General features: G+C 43.5%; 1 protein-coding gene across 1 annotated transcript in view; it reads left to right on the forward strand.

Moving 5' to 3' along the window:
• Positions 1-874: 874 nt before the first annotated feature.
• The window catches only part of LOC139569805 (uncharacterized), a 122,624-nt gene continuing 100,455 nt past the window's right edge, over positions 875-23,043 (forward strand). Inside the window, exon 1 of the mRNA XM_071391519.1 lies at positions 875-1,129. Coding sequence (XP_071247620.1) covers positions 1,065-1,129 — 65 coding nt within the window. The 5' untranslated portion in view covers positions 875-1,064. The remainder of the gene's footprint in view (positions 1,130-23,043) is intronic.

The raw sequence follows: 23,043 nt of genomic DNA on the forward strand, positions 1-23,043 counted from the left end.
TTCCCTCTCAATGGCAAATGAATTAGGATTGCGTCCCAGATGGCGTCCTACTCCCCATGATCAAGGCCCATAGGCTGCCTATCAAAACTCCTGCCCTTAATTGCCAATTAACGACTAGCTCACGAGAGGATTCAAACTGTGTTCTAATCGTCTCAGTCCCACAATATAAGTACAATGACGTTTGTTTTTGAGTAGAATATGGCTTCTTATTACGCACGGGGCTGCCACGGACCGCTGGTTATTCTTGAGCTTCACTTTATCAGGCAGGTTGACTGCTCTGCTGGCGAGTGGATAGTTACAGTAACATGGGAGAGACGTGGCCAGCGCGCATTGCACCCCGGGCGGTTGAGACCTCGCACGAGCTTCGCCTGCCTTGACTCGCTTTGGCCCACAAATTCTCTCTCTCTCTCTCTCTCTCTCTCTCTCTCTCTCTCTGTCTCTCGCTCGCTCGCTCTCTTTCTCTCTCTCTCTCTCTCTCTCTCTCTCTCTCTCTCTCTCTCTCTCTCTCTCTCTCTTTCTCTCTTTCTCTCTCTCTTTCTCTCTTTCTCTCTTTCTCTCTCTCTCTCTCTCTCTCTCTCTCTCTCTCTCTCTCTCTCTCTCTCTCTCTCTCTATCTCTCTCCACTCGCATCTGTTGTATGAGACTGAAAACACGCTCTCCCATGAGAACGAACAGACGTGGCTGTTATTATAAGAAAGAAAACAATAAAAAGTAATAAAGATTGTCTACGGGGCCAATGAAAATATCCAGATATGGTTGAACAGAAGGGTTTGCTCAACATAAAACCTCCACGTGTCCTCCAGATTAGAAAATGCGCTAGTTGAGCTGAGTTTCCCGCCCTCAGCTACTATTGCAGCCAGGCAGCAATCTCGCTATCATTGATTTGAAGCGGAATGAATGCTGACACATCTCCACACTCAGCGAAGGAACAGCGCAGCACGTCGACGCGTCAACTGATGGACAGAGTGAAGCGTTAAAGTTATCCCGCGGGGCCCGGGGATCGTTGTTGTGGTGGGAAAAAAACCAACTGAGCCAGCAGTCACGGGAGCTAATTATTTGGATGCTATGCCCTTTTCGAAAGGAGGAGGACGAGAACTCGAGCGTTTTGATGGACTCTCGCTAATTTACTGGTAAGGGAGAACTGGAGACAGATGACAACACCAGAGTTTGTGTTGTGACACCATCATGTGTCACGTTTGGGTTGAGGTAGCCCTATAGGACGCCGCGCCCTATATATGGCTACTAGGGTTGATGAAGTTAAAAAAAAACATTAGCTTGTCTGTCACTTAGGCTACTAGTCTACTGTTGTTATGCCGAAAGGAGGACGAGGACGAGAGTTTGAGCGTTTTGATGGACTCTCGCTTATCTATTGGTAAGAGAGGACTGGTAGAGAGAAGACCACAGAGTGGTGTGTTCATCACGTGTCACTTTGTGAAGAAGTTCAAAAACATAAGCTTGTCTGTCACCTACTAAGCTCCTTACTTTTGCTATGTCATCATGCGCTTTGGGCATGGTCTGGCTCGAGCCTTGTTCTCTGGCTGGTTTGGATTGGGACTATTCGTGACCGATATCACGCATGTGTTGATACTTTGAGAAACTGTTATGGGATTATTAAACATACCTGTTTTCAATGTTTTCACGGGAGTGTTGTTGCTCAGTGTGCTTCCTTCCCACTCTTGTTTTGAGCCACAGACATTTGGAGAGTTGCGTGCGTCAGCGGGTTTGTATGCCCGGCACTGATTTATAACGGTGCAGACATCAGGTGCTACACATGAAAGATATACATTATACAACGTTGTTACAGTTGGCTTAATATGGAGTTTCATTCTTTATTATGAATGCCGCTTCTATTTCTTTCCAATTACATTTTCGAGGACTCAGTAAACCTAATGAAATGTGGACAGCAATTGCGCATAATCGGGCTGTCCTATATCCAGATTTATCAACGGAAGCCCATGAGGATACTAACCATTGGGATGCGAGTCACACTATTGCTGAACAAATCCGACCCATATTCAGGCTACAATAGATAGTTATATAACGTGTCTCTGGCACTGCTGTGAGAACCCCTGCTACCCATCACGCATCTCCATGGCGCAGCGCGGGTAAGGCTTTCTCTTGGTGTACATATGTGTCTTGGTAATGTAGCCTATACTGTGACTCCAGATTAACTAGATGACATGTTTTTGTATTTGTGCAACATGTGAGCGTTTGAGCAACCCTTCAAATGTACAGTTAGTAACCTCGAGGCGGACGCGATGGCACATGGATGTGTTTGTGCACAGTGTTTGTTTGGAGAGATGGAGAGAGAGAAATAGAGGTAGAGTAGAAAGAAAGAGATAGGGAATGGGAGATAATGGAAGAGTTGTAGAGAGAGAGGGAGAGAGAGGGGGAGAGGGAGAGGGAGAGGGGGAGGAGGAGGGTGTAGAGGTAGAGAGCAGGGTGCGTTGTGTTGCCTGCCCTGCCAGGGGAGGAGTCACTCTCTCTGCCTGGTGACTTGCAGCTAAATTTAGGAGCTGACAAGACAGGACAGGGTTGACAGTAGGACAGGGTTGACAGTAGGACAGGGTAGGCAAGGACCACTTAATAAACACAGGACCAGCCGTGGGAGGTACTATAGCAGCCTAACACACACACGCTGCTGTCCCCTGGATGACTCTGTCTGTTCTATCTGTCTCTCTCTCTGTCTCTCTCTCGCTCTGTCTGTCTATATGTCTACCTCTCAATCTCTCTTTGTTGACTGTTCTCTCCCTCTCCCTCCCTCTCTCTAACTCTGTTTCCCTATTTCTCTCTTTCGATCCCTCTCTCTCACACACACAAACACACCCTCCCTCAGGAGCGTTCACTCCCTCCCCGTGCGGCCACAGCACCACTCGTAGTCCATCAGCCATGTCCTCCGTCACCTTACCTGAACTTTGGGATTACTTTATAATGTACATGACCGGAGTGAAAGAGTTTAATCCACATACCCGGGAACTTGACCTGAGAATGTTCCCCGTGAGGATGACCAGTACCTGTCAGAACAGTAGACGGTAGGTGTTATGTTGTAATGACCAGTACCTGTCAGAACAGAACCAGGTAGGTGTTATGTTGTAATGACCAGTACCTGTCGGAACAGAACCAGGTAGGTGTTATGTTGTAATGACCAGTACCTGTCAGAACAGAACCAGGTAGGTGTTATGTTGTAATAATCAGTACCTGTCAGAACAGAACCAGGTAGGTGTTATGTTGTAATGACCAGTACCTGTCAGAACAGAACCAGGTAGGTGTTATGTTGTAATGACCAGTACCTGTCAGAACAGAACCAGGTAGGTGTTATGTTGTAATAATCAGTACCTGTCAGAACAGAACCAGGTAGGTGTTATGTTGTAATGACCAGTACCTGTCAGAACAGAACCAGGTAGGTGTTATGTTGTAATAATCAGTACCTGTCAGAACAGAACCAGGTAGGTGTTATGTTGTAATGACCAGTACCTGTCGGAACAGAACCAGGTAGGTGTTATGTTGTAATAATCAGTACCTGTCAGAACAGAACCAGGTAGGTGTTATGTTGTAATGACCAGTACCTGTCGGAACAGAACCAGGTAGGTGTTATGTTGTAATGACCAGTACCTGTCAGAACAGTAGACGGTAGGTGTTATGTTGTAATGACCAGTACCTGTCAGAACAGAACCAGGTAGGTGTTATGTTGTAATGACCAGTACCTGTCAGAACAGAACCAGGTAGGTGTTATGTTGTAATAATCAGTACCTGTCAGAACAGAACCAGGTAGGTGTTATGTTGTAATGACCAGTACCTGTCAGAACAGAACCAGGTAGGTGTTATGTTGTAATAATCAGTACCTGTCAGAACAGAACCAGGTAGGTGTTATGTTGTAATGACCAGTACCTGTCAGAACAGAACCAGGTAGGTGTTATGTTGTAATGACCAGTACCTGTCAGAACAGAACCAGGTAGGTGTTATGTTGTAATGACCAGTACCTGTCGGAACAGAACCAGGTAGATGTTATGTTGTAATGACCAGTACCTGTCAGAACAGAACCAGGTAGGTGTTATGTTGTAATAATCAGTACCTGTCAGAACAGAACCAGGTAGGTGTTATGTTGTAATGACCAGTACCTGTCAGAACAGAACCAGGTAGGTGTTATGTTGTAATGACCAGTACCTGTCAGAACAGAACCAGGTAGATGTTATGTTGTAATGACCAGTACCTGTCAGAACAGAACCAGGTAGGTGTTATGTTGTAATGACCAGTGTGTGTGTGTGTGTGTGTGTGTGTGTGTGTGTGTGTGTGTGTGTGTGTGTGTGTGTGTGTGTGTGTGTGTGTGTGTGTGTGTGTGTGTGTGTGTATGGCTCTCGGGTCGATGTTTGTCTTGACTGTTTTATAAGACCTTCAACACTGCTGTTACCAAGGTGACGATGCATGGTAACTCTAAACCGGCGGTTCTCAATCGGTGGGTCGGGGCCCGCTGTCGGGACACACACAGCCCGTTCCTACCAGGTCACAGCATAGGACTGGACTGTGTAGAGGTCAGACGTATTGTTTTGTTGACCTAGACTGGAGGGTCACAGGAAAATAGGGAACATATGAAAGGTTGGCCTTGGCTCAAAAATGTGTTGCAGTCATTGTTCTTTAATGTGTGGGAGGCATTGTTCTTTAATGTGTGGGAGGCATTGTTCTTTAATGTGTGGGAGTCATTGTTCTTTAATGTGTGGGAGTCATTGTTCTTTAATGTGTGGGAGTCATTGTTCTTTAATGTGTGGGAGTCATTGTTCTTTAATGTGTGGGAGTCATTGTTATTTAATGTGTGGGAGTCATTGTTCTTTAATGTGTGGGAGTCATTGTTCTTTAATGTGTGGGAGTCATTGTTCTTTAATGTGTGGGAGTCATTGTTCTTTAATGTGTGGGAGGCATTGTTATTTAATGTGTGGGAGTCATTGTTATTTAATGTGTGGGAGTCATTGTTCTTTAATGTGTGGGAGTCATTGTTCTTTAATGTGTGGGAGTCATTGTTCTTTAATGTGTGGGAGGCATTGTTCTTTAATGTGTGGGAGGCATTGTTCTTTAATGTGTGGGAGGCATTGTTCTATAATGTGTGGGAGGCATTGTTCTTTAATGTGTGGGAGGCATTGTTCTTTAATGTGTGGGAGTCATTGTTCTTTAATGTGTGGTATGTAATTGCTGTTATATGCTGCCTGTCTGGCTCATAATGTGCCGTTCGTGCATGATGCCCAGAGTCCTGATAATGATAATCGGCCCTGTAGAAGTCCAATCCACATACAGCAAGCAGAAACCTAATGCTTCCGTGCAGTGCTGCCCGTTTGCCCTTGCATTTGTGCAGAGTTCTAGGAGATAGCAGTTGTGATGACTTGGTTACTCAGGTGAGAGGGAAAAGCCTCTCTGTCTTGTAGTTGTGCTGTTTTGTTGTGTTTCTTACTTCAGAGATAGTTAGTTGTGGATCTTACTGGGCAGATAGTTAGTTCTCCATCTTACTGGGCAGATAGTTGTGTATCTTACTTGACATATGGTTAGTTGTGTATCTTACTGGGCAGATATATGATTGTGGATCTTACTGGGCAGATAGTTAGTTGTGGATCTTACTGGGCACATAGTTAGTTGTGGATCTTACTGGGCAGATAGTTAGTTGTGGGTCTTACTGGGCACATAGTTAGTTGTGGATCTTACTGAGCAGATAGTTAGTTGTGGATCTTACTGAGCAGATAGTTAGTTGTGGATCTTACTGGGCAGATAGTTAGTTGTGGATCTTACTGGGCAGATAGTTGTGTAACGGTAGTTTTTGTTGTGTCTCTTTATAGTGCTGCATCTTTAAAAAAAATCGATTTACTATTTGTTATACGAAGATATTTATAAACATGCATGTCCTGTCTCTGTCTGCACCATACTGAAAGTCAAGCGACAGTCGACAGCTACTTAGATCAGTCGTGCGTTGCTGTTTTGGCTGTTACACGTGTATACTGTGTGACCACGTGTATACTGTATAACCACACGTGTATACTGTATGACCACGTGTATACTGTATAACCACACGTGTATACTGTATGACCACATGTGTATACTGTATAACCACACGTGTATACTGTATGACCACATGTGTATACTGTATGACCACACGTGTATACTGTATGACAACATGTGTATACTGTATGACCACATGTGTATACTGTATAACTACATGTGTATACTGTATAACCACATGTGTATACTGTATAACCACACGTGTATACTGTATGATCACACGTGTATACTGTATAACCACATGTGTATACTGTATGACCACATGTGTATACTGTATAACCACACGTGTATACTGTATGACCACATGTGTATACTGTATGACCACACGTGTATACTGTATGACCACACGTGTATACTGTATAACCACATGTGTATACTGTATGACCACACGTGTATACTGTATGACCACACGTGTATACTGTATGACCACATGTGTATACTGTATGACCACACGTGTATACTGTATGACCACATGTGTATACTGTATGACCACACGTGTATACTGTATAACCACATGTGTATACTGTTTGACCACACGTGTATACTGTATAACCACACGTGTATACTGTATAACCACACGTGTATACTGTATAACCACATGTGTATACTGTATAACCACACGTGTATACTGTATGACCACACGTGTATACTGTATGACCACATGTGTATACTGTATGACCACACGTGTATACTGTATAACCACATGTGTATACTGTTTGACCACACGTGTATACTGTATAACCACACGTGTATACTGTATAACCACACGTGTATACTGTATAACCACATGTGTATACTGTATAACCACACGTGTATACTGTATGACCACATGTGTATACTGTATGACCACACGTGCATCAGTGAAACATGTCTGACAGCTTCCAGACATTTCATTGTGGTGCTCCTGTCTCCTGTCTCCTGTCTCCTGTCTTGGAAATGTTGTTTCAGTTTTTCATCAATATGTAAATATTTGAGGAGATGGAGATACAGTATATAGCCTATATATAGACTGTCATGTATACTGAGTCTGTTCTGGTTGGATGCTGTCATGTACACTCAGGTAGTCTGTTCTGACTGGAGACAACACAGATCCTGACTGACTTGGTGTGTGTGTGTTTCTTTAGTCTGCATAGATACACAGACCCTGACTGACTAACTGACTGACTCAAGACCTCATGCACCCAACCCCCCCTCAGATGATTCAACACCTTCTGGTTATGTCACATTGTTTTACTGTGGGCTACTTGTCCTGTTGGTTACATTGTTTTACTGTGGGCTACTTGTCCTGTTGGTTACATTGTTTTACTGTGGGCTACTTGTCCTGTTGGTTACATTGTTTTACTGTGGGCTACTTGTCCTGTTGGTTACATTGTTTTACTGTGGGCTACTTGTCCTGTTGGTTACATTGTTTTACTGTGGGCTACTTGTCCTGTTGGTTACATTGTTTTACTGTGGGCTACTTGTCCTGTTGGTTACATTGTTTTACTGTGGGCTACTTGTCCTGTTGGTTACATTGTTTTACTGTGGGCTACTTGTCCTGTTGGTTACATTGTTTTACTGTGGGCTACTTGTCCTGTTGGTTACATTGTTTTACTGTGGGCTACTTGTCCTGTTGGTTACATTGTTTTACTGTGGGCTACTTGTCCTGTTGGTTAAATTTTTTACATTTTACATTTTAGTCATTTAGCAGACGCTCTTATCCAGAGCGACTTACAGTAGAGTGCATACATTTTATTACATTTTTACATACTGAGACAAGGATATCCCTACCGGCCAAACCCTCCCTACCGGCCAAACCTTCCCTAACCCGGACGACGCTATGCCAATTGTGCGTCGCCCCACGGATCTGGGGCTACTGTGGGCTACTTGTCCTGTTGGTTACATTGTTTTACTGTGGGCTACTTGTCCTGTTGTTTACATTGTTTTACTGTGGGCTACTTGTCCTGTTGTTTACATTGTTTTACTGTGGGCTACTTGTCCTGTTGGTTACATTGTTTTACTGTGGGATACTTGTCCTGTTGGTTACATTGTTTTACTGTGGGCTACTTGTCCTGTTGGTTACATTGTTTTACTGTGGGCTACTTGTCCTGTTGGTTACATTGTTTTACTGTGGGCTACTTGTCCTGTTGGTTACATTGTTTTACTGTGGGCTACTTGTCCTGTTGGTTACATTGTTTTACTGTGGGCTACTTGTCCTGTTGGTTACATTGTTTTACTGTGGGCTACTTGTCCTGTTGGTTACATTGTTTTACTGTGGGCTACTTGTCCTGTTGGTTACATTGTTTTACTGTGGGCTACTTGTCCTGTTGGTTACATTGTTTTACTGTGGGCTACTTGTCCTGTTGGTTACATTGTTTTACTGTGGGCTACTTGTCCTGTTGGTTACATTGTTTTACTGTGGGCTACTTGTCCTGTTGGTTACATTGTTTTACTGTGGGCTACTTGTCCTGTTGGTTACATTGTTTTACTGTGGGCTACTTGTCCTGTTGGTTACATTGTTTTACTGTGGGCTACTTGTCCTGTTGGTTACATTGTTTTACTGTGGGCTACTTGTCCTGTTGGTTACATTTTTTACATTTTACATTTTAGTCATTTAGCAGACGCTCTTATCCAGAGCGACTTACAGTAGAGTGCATACATTTTATTACATTTTTACATACTGAGACAAGGATATCCCTACCGGCCAAACCCTCCCTACCGGCCAAACCTTCCCTAACCCGGACGACGCTATGCCAATTGTGCGTCGCCCCACGGATCTGGGGCTACTGTGGGCTACTTGTCCTGTTGGTTACATTGTTTTACTGTGGGCTACTTGTCCTGTTGTTTACATTGTTTTACTGTGGGCTACTTGTCCTGTTGTTTACATTGTTTTACTGTGGGCTACTTGTCCTGTTGGTTACATTGTTTTACTGTGGGATACTTGTCCTGTTGGTTACATTGTTTTACTGTGGGCTACTTGACTTGTTGGTTACATTGTTTTACTGTGGGCTACTTGACTTGTTGGTTACATTGTTTTACTGTGGGCTACTTGTCCTGTTGGTTACATTGTTTTACTGTGGGCTACTTGTCCTGTTGTTTACATTGTTTTACTGTGGGCTACTTGTCCTGTTGGTTACATTGTTTTACTGTGGGATACTTGTCCTGTTGGTTACATTGTTTTACTGTGGGCTACTTGTCCTGTTGGTTACATTGTTTTACTGTGGGCTACTTGTCCTGTTGGTTACATTGTTTTACTGTGGGCTACTTGTCCTGTTGGTTACATTGTTTTACTGTGGGCTACTTGTCCTGTTGGTTACATTGTTTTACTGTGGGCTACTTGTCCTGTTGGTTACATTGTTTTACTGTGGGCTACTTGTCCTGTTGGTTACATTGTTTTACTGTGGGCTACTTGTCCTGTTGGTTACATTGTTTTACTGTGGGCTACTTGTCCTGTTGGTTACATTGTTTTACTGTGGGCTACTTGTCCTGTTGGTTACATTGTTTTACTGTGGGCTACTTGTCCTGTTGGTTACATTGTTTTACTGTGGGCTACTTGTCCTGTTGGTTACATTGTTTTACTGTGGGCTACTTGTCCTGTTGGTTACATTGTTTTACTGTGGGCTACTTGTCCTGTTGGTTACATTGTTTTACTGTGGGCTACTTGTCCTGTTGGTTACATTGTTTTACTGTGGGCTACTTGTCCTGTTGGTTACATTTTTTACATTTTACATTTTAGTCATTTAGCAGACGCTCTTATCCAGAGCGACTTACAGTAGAGTGCATACATTTTATTACATTTTTACATACTGAGACAAGGATATCCCTACCGGCCAAACCCTCCCTACCGGCCAAACCTTCCCTAACCCGGACGACGCTATGCCAATTGTGCGTCGCCCCACGGATCTGGGGCTACTGTGGGCTACTTGTCCTGTTGGTTACATTGTTTTACTGTGGGCTACTTGTCCTGTTGTTTACATTGTTTTACTGTGGGCTACTTGTCCTGTTGTTTACATTGTTTTACTGTGGGCTACTTGTCCTGTTGGTTACATTGTTTTACTGTGGGATACTTGTCCTGTTGGTTACATTGTTTTACTGTGGGCTACTTGACTTGTTGGTTACATTGTTTTACTGTGGGCTACTTGACTTGTTGGTTACATTGTTTTACTGTGGGCTACTTGTCCTGTTGGTTACATTGTTTTACTGTGGGCTACTTGACTTGTTGGTTACATTGTTTTACTGTGGGCTACTTGACTTGTTGGTTACATTGTTTTACTGTGGGCTACTTGACTTGTTGGTTACATTGTTTTACTGTGGGCTACTTGACTTGTTGGTTACATTGTTTTACTGTGGGCTACTTGACTTGTTGGTTACATTGTTTTACTGTGGGCTACTTGTCCTGTTGGTTACATTGTTTTACTGTGGGCTACTTGACTTGTTGGTTACATTGTTTTACTGTGGGCTACTTGACTTGTTGGTTACATTGTTTTGCTGTGGGCTACTTGACTTGTTGGTTACATTATTTTACTGTGGGCTACTTGTCCTGTTGGTTACATTGTTTTACTGTGGGCTACTTGTCCTGTTGGTTAGACTATTTTTACTGTGGGCTACATGTCCTGTTGGTTACATTGTTTTACTGTGGGCTACTTGACTTGTTGGTTACATTGTTTTACTGTGGGCTACTTGTCCTGTTGGTTAAACACTTTTTACTGTGGGCTACATGTCCTGTTGGTTACATTGTTTTACTGTGGGCTACTTGACTTGTTGGTTACATTGTTTTACTGTGGGCTACTTGACCTGTTGGTTAAACTATTTTTTACTGTGGGCTACTTGTCTTGTTGGTTAAACTATTTTTTACTGTGGGCTACTTGTCCTGTTGGTTAAACTATTTTTTACTGTGGGCTACTTGTCTTGTTGGTTACATTGTTTTACTGTGGGCTACTTGTCCTGTTGGTTAAACAATTTTTTACTGTGGGCTACTTGTCCTGTTGGTTACATTGTTTTACTGTGGGCTACTTGTCCTGTTGGTTAAACATGTTTTTACTGTGGGCTACTTGTCCTGTTGGTTACATTGTTTTACTGTGGGCTACTTGTCCTGTTGGTTACATTGTTTTACTGTGGGCTACTTGTCCTGTTGGTTAAACTATTTTTTACTGTGGGCTACTTGTCTTGTTGGTTACATTGTTTTACTGTGGGCTACTTGTCCTGTTGGTTACATTGTTTTACTGTGGGCTACTTGTCCTGTTGGTTAAACAATTTTTTACTGTGGGCTACTTGTCCTGTTGGTTACATTGTTTTACTGTGGGCTACTTGTCCTGTTGGTTACATTGTTTTACTGTGGGCTACTTGTCCTGTTGGTTAAACTATTTTTTACTGTGGGCTACTTGTCCTGTTGGTTACATTGTTTTACTGTGGGCTACTTGTCCTGTTGGTTAAACTATTTTTTACTGTGGGCTACTTGTCTTGTTGGTTACTGTTGGTGTTAGTGGGAGATGATGCACTATAATTTGTCCTAGCCATGTAGTAGATCTGTTTGTGCTGTCTAACCAACTCCTATGGTCATTGTCAGATCTGGAACCGGGCTATATTAATTATATTTGTCCTGTGCGTATTGTCAGATATGGAACCAGGCTATATTGATTCTATTTGTCCTGTGCGTATTGTCAGATCTGTAACCAGGCTATATTGATTATATTTGTCCTGTGCGTATTGTCAGATCTGGAACCAGGCTATATTGATTCTATTTGTCCTGTGAGTATTGTCAGATCTGGAACCAGGCTATATTGATTCTATTTGTCCTGTGCGTATTGTCAGATCTGGAACCAGGCTATATTGATTCTATTTGTCCTGTGAGTATTGTCAGATCTGGAACCAGGCTATATTGATTCTATTTGTTGTGTGAGAGTGGTGTTGTTACTGTGAGAGGTTGGTTTGGTAGAATATCTATTTGTGTTGTCTAACCAACTCCTACTGTATGGTCATTGTCACAAGACAGTACAAACACATCTGGAACCTGGGGTGCAGCCTATTCATTCAGACCCACACAGTTGCAAACAATTGCAAAACGTTTTGCAACGGAAACAAGAGTTTCTATTGGACAGATTTAGGTTCTTCCTAGGTTCTGACCTTCCTAGGGAGTTTGTCCTAGCCACCGTGCTTCCTGCATTGCTTGCTGTTTGGGGTTTTAGGCTGGGTTTCTGTACAGCACTTTGTGACATCAGCTGATGTAAGAAGGGCTTTATAAATACATTTGATTTGAGGTAGGGCCCTCCCTGTATCGTTCTGTTGTCTAGTCTTCTGTTGGCTTCCATTTGGTTGGTTTGGTTCCTAGTGAATACACCCCAGGGCTATGTTTCATGGTTGGTTTGGTTCCTAGTGAATACACCCCAGGGCTATGTTTCATGGTTGGTTTGGTTCCTAGTGAATACACCCCAGGGCTATGTTTCATGGTTGGTTCGGTTCCTAGTGAATACACCCCAGGGCTATGTTTCATGGTTGGTTTGGTTCCTAGTGAATACACCACAGGGCTATGTTTCATGGTTGGTTTGGTTCTGAGTGAATACACCACAGGGCTATGTTTCATGGTTGGTTTGGTTCCTAGTGAATACACCCCAGGGCTATGCTTAATGTTTGGTTTGGTTCCTAGTGAATACACCCCAGGGCTATGTTTCATGGTTGGTTTGGTTCCTAGTGAATACACCCCAGGGCTATGTTTCATGGTTGGTTTGGTTCCTAGTGAATACACCACAGGGCTATGTTTCATGGTTGGTTTGGTTCCTAGTGAATACACCCCAGGGCTATGTTTCATGGTTGGTTCGGTTCCTAGTGAATACACCCCAGGGCTATGTTTCATGGTTGGTTTGGTTCCTAGTGAATACATCACAGGGCTATGTTTCATGGTTGGTTCGGTTCCTAGTGAATACACCACAGGGCTATGTTTCATGGTTGGTTTGGTTCCTAGTGAATACACCACAGGGCTATGTTTCATGGTTGGTTTGGTTCCTAGTGAATACACCACAGGGCTATGTTTCATGGTTGGTTTGGTTCCTAGTGAATACACCCCAGGGCTATGTTTCATGGTTGGTTTGGTTCCTAGTGAATACACCCTAGGGCTATGTTTCATGGTTGGTTTGGTTCCTAGTGAATACACCACAGGGCTGTGTTTCATGGTTGGTTTGGTTCCTAGTGAATACACCCCAGGGCTGTGTTTCATGGTTGGTTTGGTTCCTAGTGAATACACCACAGGGCTATGTTTCATGGTTGGTTTGGTTCTGAGTGAATACACCCCAGGGCTGTGTTTCATGGTTGGTTTGGTTCCTAGTGAATACACCACAGGGCTATGTTTCATGGTTGGTTTGGTTCCTAGTGAATACACCCCAGGGCTATGTTTCATGGTTGGTTTGGTTCCTAGTGAATACACCCCAGGGCTATGTTTCATGGTTGGTTTGGTTCCTAGTGAATACACCCCAGGGCTATGCCTCGTGTTTGCCCTATTTGTCCTGTTGCTGTACTGTTGTTAATGTGAGATGATGCATTGTAATTAATGTTCTCTTCATATTCGGCCTATCCTGGTCCCAGATCTGTTCTTACTGTTTGATGCATTGGGCCTGTAATGAGAATGTCCTGTGGTTCTAATCCTCAGACAGACTCTATTGTCATAGGGCAGAACTGTATGAGTTTACCCTTGAAGTTCATTCATTATCATCCCATTCATACTGTAATAAGTCATGTTATTAATGGGGTCTATCAAGCTTAGTTTGTTTACAGAAATGCAGATTCACCCTGGCTGGGTTCTGTGTGAGTGGTATCCCCTGGTTCCTCTACTGTGACCTTGCTTGAATAAAAGCATTTTATAGAGACTGTTGTTGCGTCAGGAGAACTTAATGTGAACTTACATGTAAACTTTTTTGACGCTTGTTGTCATATAGGAGTGGGATCAGTCTGCATAAAATCCACACATTCACTTGACGCTTTCTGAAACACCATAAACACCTTACTGTATGACTAGCTAGGGCCACACTATAAACACCTTACTGTATGACTAGCTAGGGCCACGCTATAAACACCTTACTGTATGACTAGCTAGGGCCCCACTATAAACACCTTACTGTATGACTAGCTAGGGCCCCACTATAAACACCTTACTGTATGACTAGCTAGGGCCCCACTATAAACACCCTACTGTAGGACTAGCTAGGGCCACGCTATAAACACCTTACTGTAGGACTAGCTAGGGCCCCACTATAAACACCTTACTGTAGGACTAGCTAGGGCCACACTATAAACACCTTACTGTAGGACTAGCTAGGGCCACACTATAAACACCTTACTGTAGGACTAGCTAGGGCCACACTATAAACACCTTACTGTAGGACTAGCTAGGGCCACACTATAAACACCTTACTGTATGACTAGCTAGGGCCACACTATAAACACCTTACTGTAGGACTAGCTAGGGCCACACTATAAACACCTTACTGTAGGACTAGCTAGGGCCACACTATAAACACCTTACTGTAGGACTAGCTAGGGCCACACCATAAACACCTTACTGTAGGACTAGCTAGGGCCACACTATAAACACCTTACTGTAGGACTAGCTAGGGCCACACTATAAACACCTTACTGTAGGACTAGCTAGGGCCACACTATAAACACCTTACTGTAGGACTAGCTAGGGCCACACTATAAACACCTTACTGTAGGACTAGCTAGGGCCACACTATAAACACCTTACTGTAGGACTAGCTAGGGCCACGCTATAAACACCTTACTGTAGGACTAGCTAGGGCCACACTATAAACACCTTACTGTAGGACTAGCTAGGGCCACACTATAAACACCTTACTGTAGGACTAGCTAGGGCCACACTATAAACACCTTACTGTAGGACTAGCTAGGGCCACACTATAAACACCTTACTGTAGGACTAGCTAGGGCCACACTATAAACACCTTACTGTAGGACTAGCTAGGGCCACACTATAAACACCTTACTGTAGGACTAGCTAGGGCCACACTATAAACACCTTACTGTAGGACTAGCTAGGGCCACACTATAAACACCTTACTGTAGGACTAGCTAGGGCCACACTATAAACACCTTACTGTAGGACTAGCTAGGGCCACACTATAAACACCTTACTGTAGGACTAGCTAGGGCCACACCATAAACACCTTACTGTAGGACTAGCTAGGGCCACACTATAAACACCTTACTGTAGGACTAGCTAGGGCCACACTATAAACACCTTACTGTAGGACTAGCTAGGGCCACACTATAAACACCTTACTGTAGGACTAGCTAGGGCCACACTATAAACACCTTACTGTAGGACTAGCTAGGGCCACACTATAAACACCTTACTGTAGGACTAGCTAGGGCCACACCATAAACACCTTACTGTAGGACTAGCTAGGGCCACACTATAAACACCTTACTGTAGGACTAGCTAGGGCCACACTATAAACACCTTACTGTAGGACTAGCTAGGGCCACACTATAAACACCTTACTGTAGGACTAGCTAGGGCCACACTATAAACACCTTACTGTAGGACTAGCTAGGGCCACACTATAAACACCTTACTGTAGGACTAGCTAGGGCCACACTATAAACACCTTACTGTATGACTAGCTAGGGCCACACCATAAACACCTTACTGTAGGACTAGCTAGGGCCACACTATAAACACCTTACTGTAGGACTAGCTAGGGCCACACTGTAGGACTAGCTAGGGCCACACTATAAACACCTTACTGTAGGACTAGCTAGGGCCACATTATAAACACCTTACTGTAGGACTAGCTAGGGCCACACTATAAACACCTTACTGTAGGACTAGCTAGGGCCCCACTATAAACACCTTACTGTAGGACTAGCTAGGGCCACACTATAAACACCTTACTGTAGGACTAGCTAGGGCCACACTATAAACACCTTACTGTAGGACTAGCTAGGGCCACACCATAAACACCTTACTGTAGGACTAGCTAGGGCCACACTATAAACACCTTACTGTAGGACTAGCTAGGGCCACACTATAAACACCTTACTGTAGGACTAGCTAGGGCCACGCTATAAACACCTTACTGTAGGACTAGCTAGGGCCACACCATAAACACCTTACTGTAGGACTAGCTAGGGCCACACTATAAACACCTTACTGTAGGACTAGCTAGGGCCACACTATAAACACCTTACTGTATGACTAGCTAGGGCCACACTATAAACACCTTACTGTAGGACTAGCTAGGGCCACACTATAAACACCTTACTGTAGGACTAGCTAGGGCCAATACTATAAACACCTTACTGTAGGACTAGCTAGGGCCCCACTATAAACACCTTACTGTAGGACTAGCTAGGGCCACACCATAAACACCTTACTGTAGGACTAGCTAGGGCCACACTATAAACACCTTACTGTAGGACTAGCTAGGGCCACACTATAAACACCTTACTGTATGACTAGCTAGGGCCACACTATACACACCTTACTGTATGACTAGCTAGGGCCACACTATAAACACCTTACTGTAGGACTAGCTAGGGCCACACTATACACACCTTACTGTATGACTAGCTAGGGCCCCACTATAAACACCTTACTGTAGGACTAGCTAGGGCCACACTATAAACACCTTACTGTAGGACTAGCTAGGGCCACACTATAAACACCTTACTGTAGGACTAGCTAGGGCCAATACTATAAACACCTTACTGTAGGACTAGCTAGGGCCCCACTATAAACACCTTACTGTAGGACTAGCTAGGGCCACACCATAAACACCTTACTGTAGGACTAGCTAGGGCCACACTATAAACACCTTACTGTAGGACTAGCTAGGGCCACACTATAAACACCTTACTGTATGACTAGCTAGGGCCACACTATACACACCTTACTGTATGACTAGCTAGGGCCACACTATAAACACCTTACTGTAGGACTAGCTAGGGCCACACTATACACACCTTACTGTATGACTAGCTAGGGCCCCACTATAAACACCTTACTGTAGGACTAGCTAGGGCCACACTATAAACACCTTACTGTAGGACTAGCTAGGGCCACACTATAAACACACTGTGATATACTGAAGGGCTACATTGTAAAAAAACATTTTTCACTCAGTTTTTATTTATTTGTTTATGTTATTTATTGACTCATCCTGTGTCAGAGTATAAAACAGTAACAATCAATGTGGATTAGTTAGTTAGTTTGTGTATTCTCTCTGTCTGTCTGTCTGTCTGTGTGTGTGTGTGTGTGTGTGTGTGTGTGTGTGTGTGTGTGTGTGTGTGTGTGTGTGTGTGTGTGTGTGTGTGTGTGTGTGTGTGTGTGTGTGTGTGTGTGTGCCTGATCATGACTCTGTGGGCCCTTGGGTCTCGTCCCTGATCCATCTTCTCTTACAGAACAGCACAGGTTTAGGGGTAATAGTTAAGTCCTAAAATATATCCACCCAGGGTCAGGCTCAACAGCATGAAACAGTATGGATGTTTAGGATCATAACCTTGTTGTTTCATCTGCTTGGTATGATTCTGATTGACAACCCACTTGGAGATTGTCTCTGATATCCGAGAGAGAGAGAGAGAGAGAGAGAGAGAGAGAGAGAGAGAGAGAGAGAGAGAGAGAGAGAGAGAGAGAGAGAGAGAGAGAGAGAGAGAGAGAGAGAGAGAGAGAGAGAGAGAGAGAGAGAGAGAGAGAGAGAGAGAGAGAGAGAGAGAGAGAGAGAGAGAACTGACAGTAGCAGTTTTTGGTTGAGTTCTGAGCCTCAGCAATATGGCAGAGGCCATGTTAAGCTTCTCTTTATTGGTAGAGAAGGTATTAACATGATGCTAGCTACTCATCATAATAATGTTAATCCCTCATCCTGGGCCTCTCTCTAGAAAACTGCATATTACCATTATAGTTATCATCACCCCAGGTCTTACTGTATCAGTATATTATAGTTATCATCACCCCAGGTCTTACTGTATCAATATATTATAGTTATCATCACCCCTGGTCTTACTGTATCAATATATTATAGTTATCATCACCCCAGGTCTTACTGTATCAATATATTATAGTTATCATCACCCCTGGTCTTTATCAATATATTATAGTTATCATCACCCCAGGTCTTACTGTATCAATATATTATAGTTATCATCACCCCAGGTCTTTATCAGTATATTATAGTTATCATCACCCCAGGTCTTACTGTATCAGTATATTATAGTTATCATCACCCCAGGTCTTACTGTATCAATATATTATAGTTATCATCACCCCAGGTCTTACTGTATCAGTATATTATAGTTATCATCACCCCAGGTCTTACTGTATCAGTATATTATAGTTATCATCACCCCAGGTCTTACTGTATCAGTATATTATAGTTATCATCACCCCAGGTCTTACTGTATCAATATATTATAGTTATCATCACCCCAGGTCTTTATCAATATATTATAGTTATCATCACCCCAGGTCTTACTGTATCAATATATTATAGTTATCATCACCCCAGGTCTTACTGTATCAATATATTATAGTTATCATCACCCCAGGTCTTACTGTATCAATATATTATAGTTATCATCACCCCAGGTCTTACTGTATCAATATATTATAGTTATCATCACCCGAGGTCTTACTGTATCAGTATATTATAGTTATCATCACCCCAGGTCTTTATCAGTATATTATAGTTATCATCACCCCAGGTCTTACTGTATCAGTATATTATAGTTATCATCACCCCAGGTCTTACTGTATCAGTATATTATAGTTATCATCACCCCAGGTCTTTATCAATATATTATAGTTATCATCACCCCAGGTCTTACTGTATCAATATATTATAGTTAATAAATACAAAATACACATGTAAAGTAATGAGATTCCATTTCACTCCTGCTCCACCTCATCATCCCTCCTCCCTCATCCCGTCCTCCTATCTCCTCATCCCCCCTCTGTCACCCCCTTCTCCATCTCCCTCTCCTCTGTCGCTCAGCCCCTGTATGTAGCTATTGATTTCTCTGTGAATGACTTCATTGGTGTTGATTTTCCCTGGACCAGCTATCTGCCTCGTTCGGGACAGCCGGGTGCTGACTGGCTCTGGCCCAGGGGAAAGACCACCTGTTTTTAACCTCAACGGCTATTGGCAGATGCTTGGCTTGCTTAGTGTGGATGGATGCTTGCAAAGCTGACTGGGTGGAAGTGTGTCCGTGTGTGTGTGTCTCTGTGTGTGTGTGTCTCTCTGTGTGTGTGTGTGTGTGTGTGTGTGTGTGTGTGTGTGTGTGTGTGTGTGTGTGTGTGTGTGTGTGTGTGTGTGTGTGTGTGTGTGTGTGTGTGTGTGTGTGTGTGTGTGTGTGTGTGTGTGTGTGTGTGTGTGAAGGAGGAGGACTGTTGGGTGTGTGTGTGTTGCTGTTTTCCCATGAGAGAAGAAGAGACAAATTGGCTGTCTAGAGTTCGAAACTTCTAATTAGCTTGTTTGGCAGAGATCAATTCTGTCAATTCTGATTCAGTTCTGTTCATTCTGATTCTGTTCTGCCTGTTCTGATTCTGTTCTGTCCATTCTGATTCTGTTCCGTCCATTCTGACACATTTCTGTCCATTTTGTTCAGTCAACATCAGATTTATTTCAGCCCTTAATGTTATTTCATGCTTATAATGGACACCTCTTCTCCATCTGAAATGTGTCAAAAGTTGGATCCAACATTAGATCTGAGACCTGTTCATACACCCATTAAGGGTGTCAATTGAATGCTTGTAGAAAAGCCCTTTATGGCTGAACAAATATTATGTTGGTTCCCATTTAAGGCAAAACAACTACACTATATATACAAAAGTATTTGGACAGCCCTTCAAATTAGTGGATTCGGCTATTCCAGCCACACCCTTTGCTGACAGGTGTATAAAATTTAGCATACAACCATGCATACGCCATAGACAAACAATAGTAGTAGAATGGCCAGTACTGAAGAGCTCAGTTACTTTCAACATGGCACCGTCAAAGGATGCCACCTTTCCAACAAGTCAGTTTGTCATATTTCTGCCCTGCTAGAGCTGCCCCCATCAACTGTAAATGCTGTTATTGTGAAGTGGAGATGCCTAGTGGCAACAACGGCTCAGCCGCAAAGTGGTGGGCCACACAAGCTCACAGAACAGGTCCGCTGAGTGCTGAAGCGCGGTAGATAGAGGACTATTTATTACAAATTTGAACTGTAAGGAAATATATAAAAAATTCAGAACTCGTTGAATACCTAATGCGGTTGATGAGTTGCTTTTGTTCCAGCCCAGCAGTAACACATCGGATTCAACTAATCACCTAATTGTTGATATGTTGATTCAGGTGTGTTACTACTGGATTGGAGTTAAACAGTAAATACAATAGACTCCTCCCCCTCCCCACCCATAGAGGGCAGCCTTGCTCCCATTATACACTTAACTGTAAACAGGTCAGAGTGATCTCTCTCTCTCTCTCTCTCTCTCTCTCTCTCTCTCTCTCTCTCTCTCTCTCTCTCTCTCTCTCTCTCTCTCTCTCTCTCTCTCTCTCTCTCTCTCTCTCTCTCTCTCTCTCTCTCTCTCTCTCTCTCTCTCTCTCTCTCTCTCTCTCTCTCTCTCTCTCTCTCTCTCTCTCTCTCTCTCTGTCTCTCTGTCTCTCTCGCGTTCCTTTGCAATAAGATGAACCCATTTCATCTGCGCTGCTGCTGGGTGAATCACTAGGAGAGAACCTCCATCAGGCCCAGGTGTTGCCCTCCCTGCCTGGGCTCTGGGCTGGGTGGCTCTGGGATGGGCCTCTCTTAGAGATGGGTTGGAGGGAGGTCTTGTGTGTGTTTATGTGTCTATGCCTCTGTGTGATGTCTCAATGTGAACGGGATAATCCCATAATCTGATAACAACCCACTGTGCAGATTTGGTGATTAAAGTTCTGATGCAAACTACCGCTAGTTGCCATGGCTGCTGGATGGAGGAGAAGAGGTGAATAAATCTTGGTGTGTGTGTGTGTGTGTGTGTGTGTGTGTGTGTGTGTGTGTGTGTGTGTGTGTGTGTGTGTGTGTGTGTGTGTGTGTGTGAGAGTCTATCATCTTCTGTTGTTTGTGTTCCTATCCCGTTAATCCCAAAGTGTTTGTTTTCATCATCACAATAGTAGAGCTTCCTCACAGGAATTCTGATTCTGATTGACTTAAACCACATTCAGACTGGCTGATGGAGACTGTGTTTCTCTAAGGTTTGTCATCATTTAATCCTACTTGAATAGACTTAAACAGAACAACAATACAACCATTGCATAGCCTGTCAATTTTCACAAGATATGTAGAATATGTTTAAAGATGCCTTATTATGAGTTGTTTGTAATGCAGATAACGAACCTTGTGTAAAAACACATTTGGTGAAGCTTGACCTGACCTGACTGACTGACTGACTGACTGACTGACTGACTGACTGACTGACTGACTGACTAGCCATTTGAACTGAGCTACCTGACTGACTGACTGACTGACTGACTGACTAGCCATTTGAACTGAACTACCTGACTGACTGACTGACTGACTGACTGACTGACTGACTGACTGACTGACTGACTGACTAGCCATTTGAACTGAGCTACCTGACTGACTGACTGACTGACTGACTGACTAGCCATTTGAACTGAACTACCTGACTGACTGACTGACTGACTGACTGACTGACTGACTGACTGACTGACTGACTAGCCATTTGAACTGAGCTACCTCTGACTGACTGACTGACTGACTGACTAGCCATTTGAACTGAGCTACCTGACTGACTGACTGACTGACTGACTAGCCATTTGAACTGAACTACCTGACTGACTGACTGACTGACTAGCCATTTGAACTGAACTACCTGACTGACTGACTGATCTGACTGACTAGCCATTTTAACTGAACTACCTGACTGACTGACTGACTGACTAGCCATTTGAACTGAACTATCTGACTGACTGACTGACTGACTAGCCATTTGAACTGAGCTACCTGACTGACTGACTGACTGACTAGCCATTTTAACTGAACTACCTGACTGACTGACTGACTGACTAGCCATTTTAACTGAACTACCTGACTGACTGACTGACTAGCCATATGAACTGAACTATCTGACTGACTGACTGACTGACTGACTAGCCATTTGAACTGAGCTACCTGACTGACTGACTGACTGACTAGCCATTTTAACTGAACTACCTGACTGACTGACTAGCCATTTGAACTGAGCTACCTGACTGACTGACTGACTGGCTGACTGACTAGCCATTTGAAATGAGCTACCTGACTGACTGACCGACTGACTAGCCATTTGAACTGAGCTACCTGACTGACTGACTGACTAGCCATTTGAACTGAGCTACCTGACTGACTGACTGACTGACTGACTGACTGACTAGCCATTTGAACTGAGCTAACTGACTGACTGACTGACTGACTGGCCATTTGAACTGAGCTACCTGACTGACTGACTGACTGACTGACCAACTGACTAGCCATTTGAACTGAGCTAACTGACTGACTGACTGACTGACTGGCCATTTGAACTGAGCTACCTGACTGACTGACTGACCTTCTAGCCATTTCCTTGTTGTGGTGTGTGGTGAAGCAGTGTCTGTTATTTGATCCGACAGGAGGAAAACATCCCCACAGTAAACACTGGAAACACAGATTGATGGCTGTGGTCAGCTGTCTGAATTAAATGTCCACTATTTTACAGTCACAGTATCACAGTAGGCTGAAGCTTGAAACACCAAGGCCAGACAACAACATGGAGACCCTGCCGCTCAGCTTCAGCTTTGCGTTTCATTCTGTAAATATGCCGTAACATTTTACTCTTAACTGTACGTTTTACAGTTAACTGGAATTTCTAGTAAACTGGTAAAACATTTCCCGTTAACTGGTTTAACTGGTATTTTCCTGGTATTTACAGTCAGTATATAGTATTACAGTGTCTGGTACTTAAGCCTATTTCAAAGACTTCAGCTCAGTAGCGAACTAACCTCGTTCCCAGGCTCAGTTGCTACTG

This window comes from Salvelinus alpinus, chromosome 1 (genome assembly GCF_045679555.1).
Source record: "Salvelinus alpinus chromosome 1, SLU_Salpinus.1, whole genome shotgun sequence".
In the NCBI taxonomy this organism is placed as follows: Eukaryota; Metazoa; Chordata; class Actinopteri; order Salmoniformes; family Salmonidae; genus Salvelinus; species Salvelinus alpinus.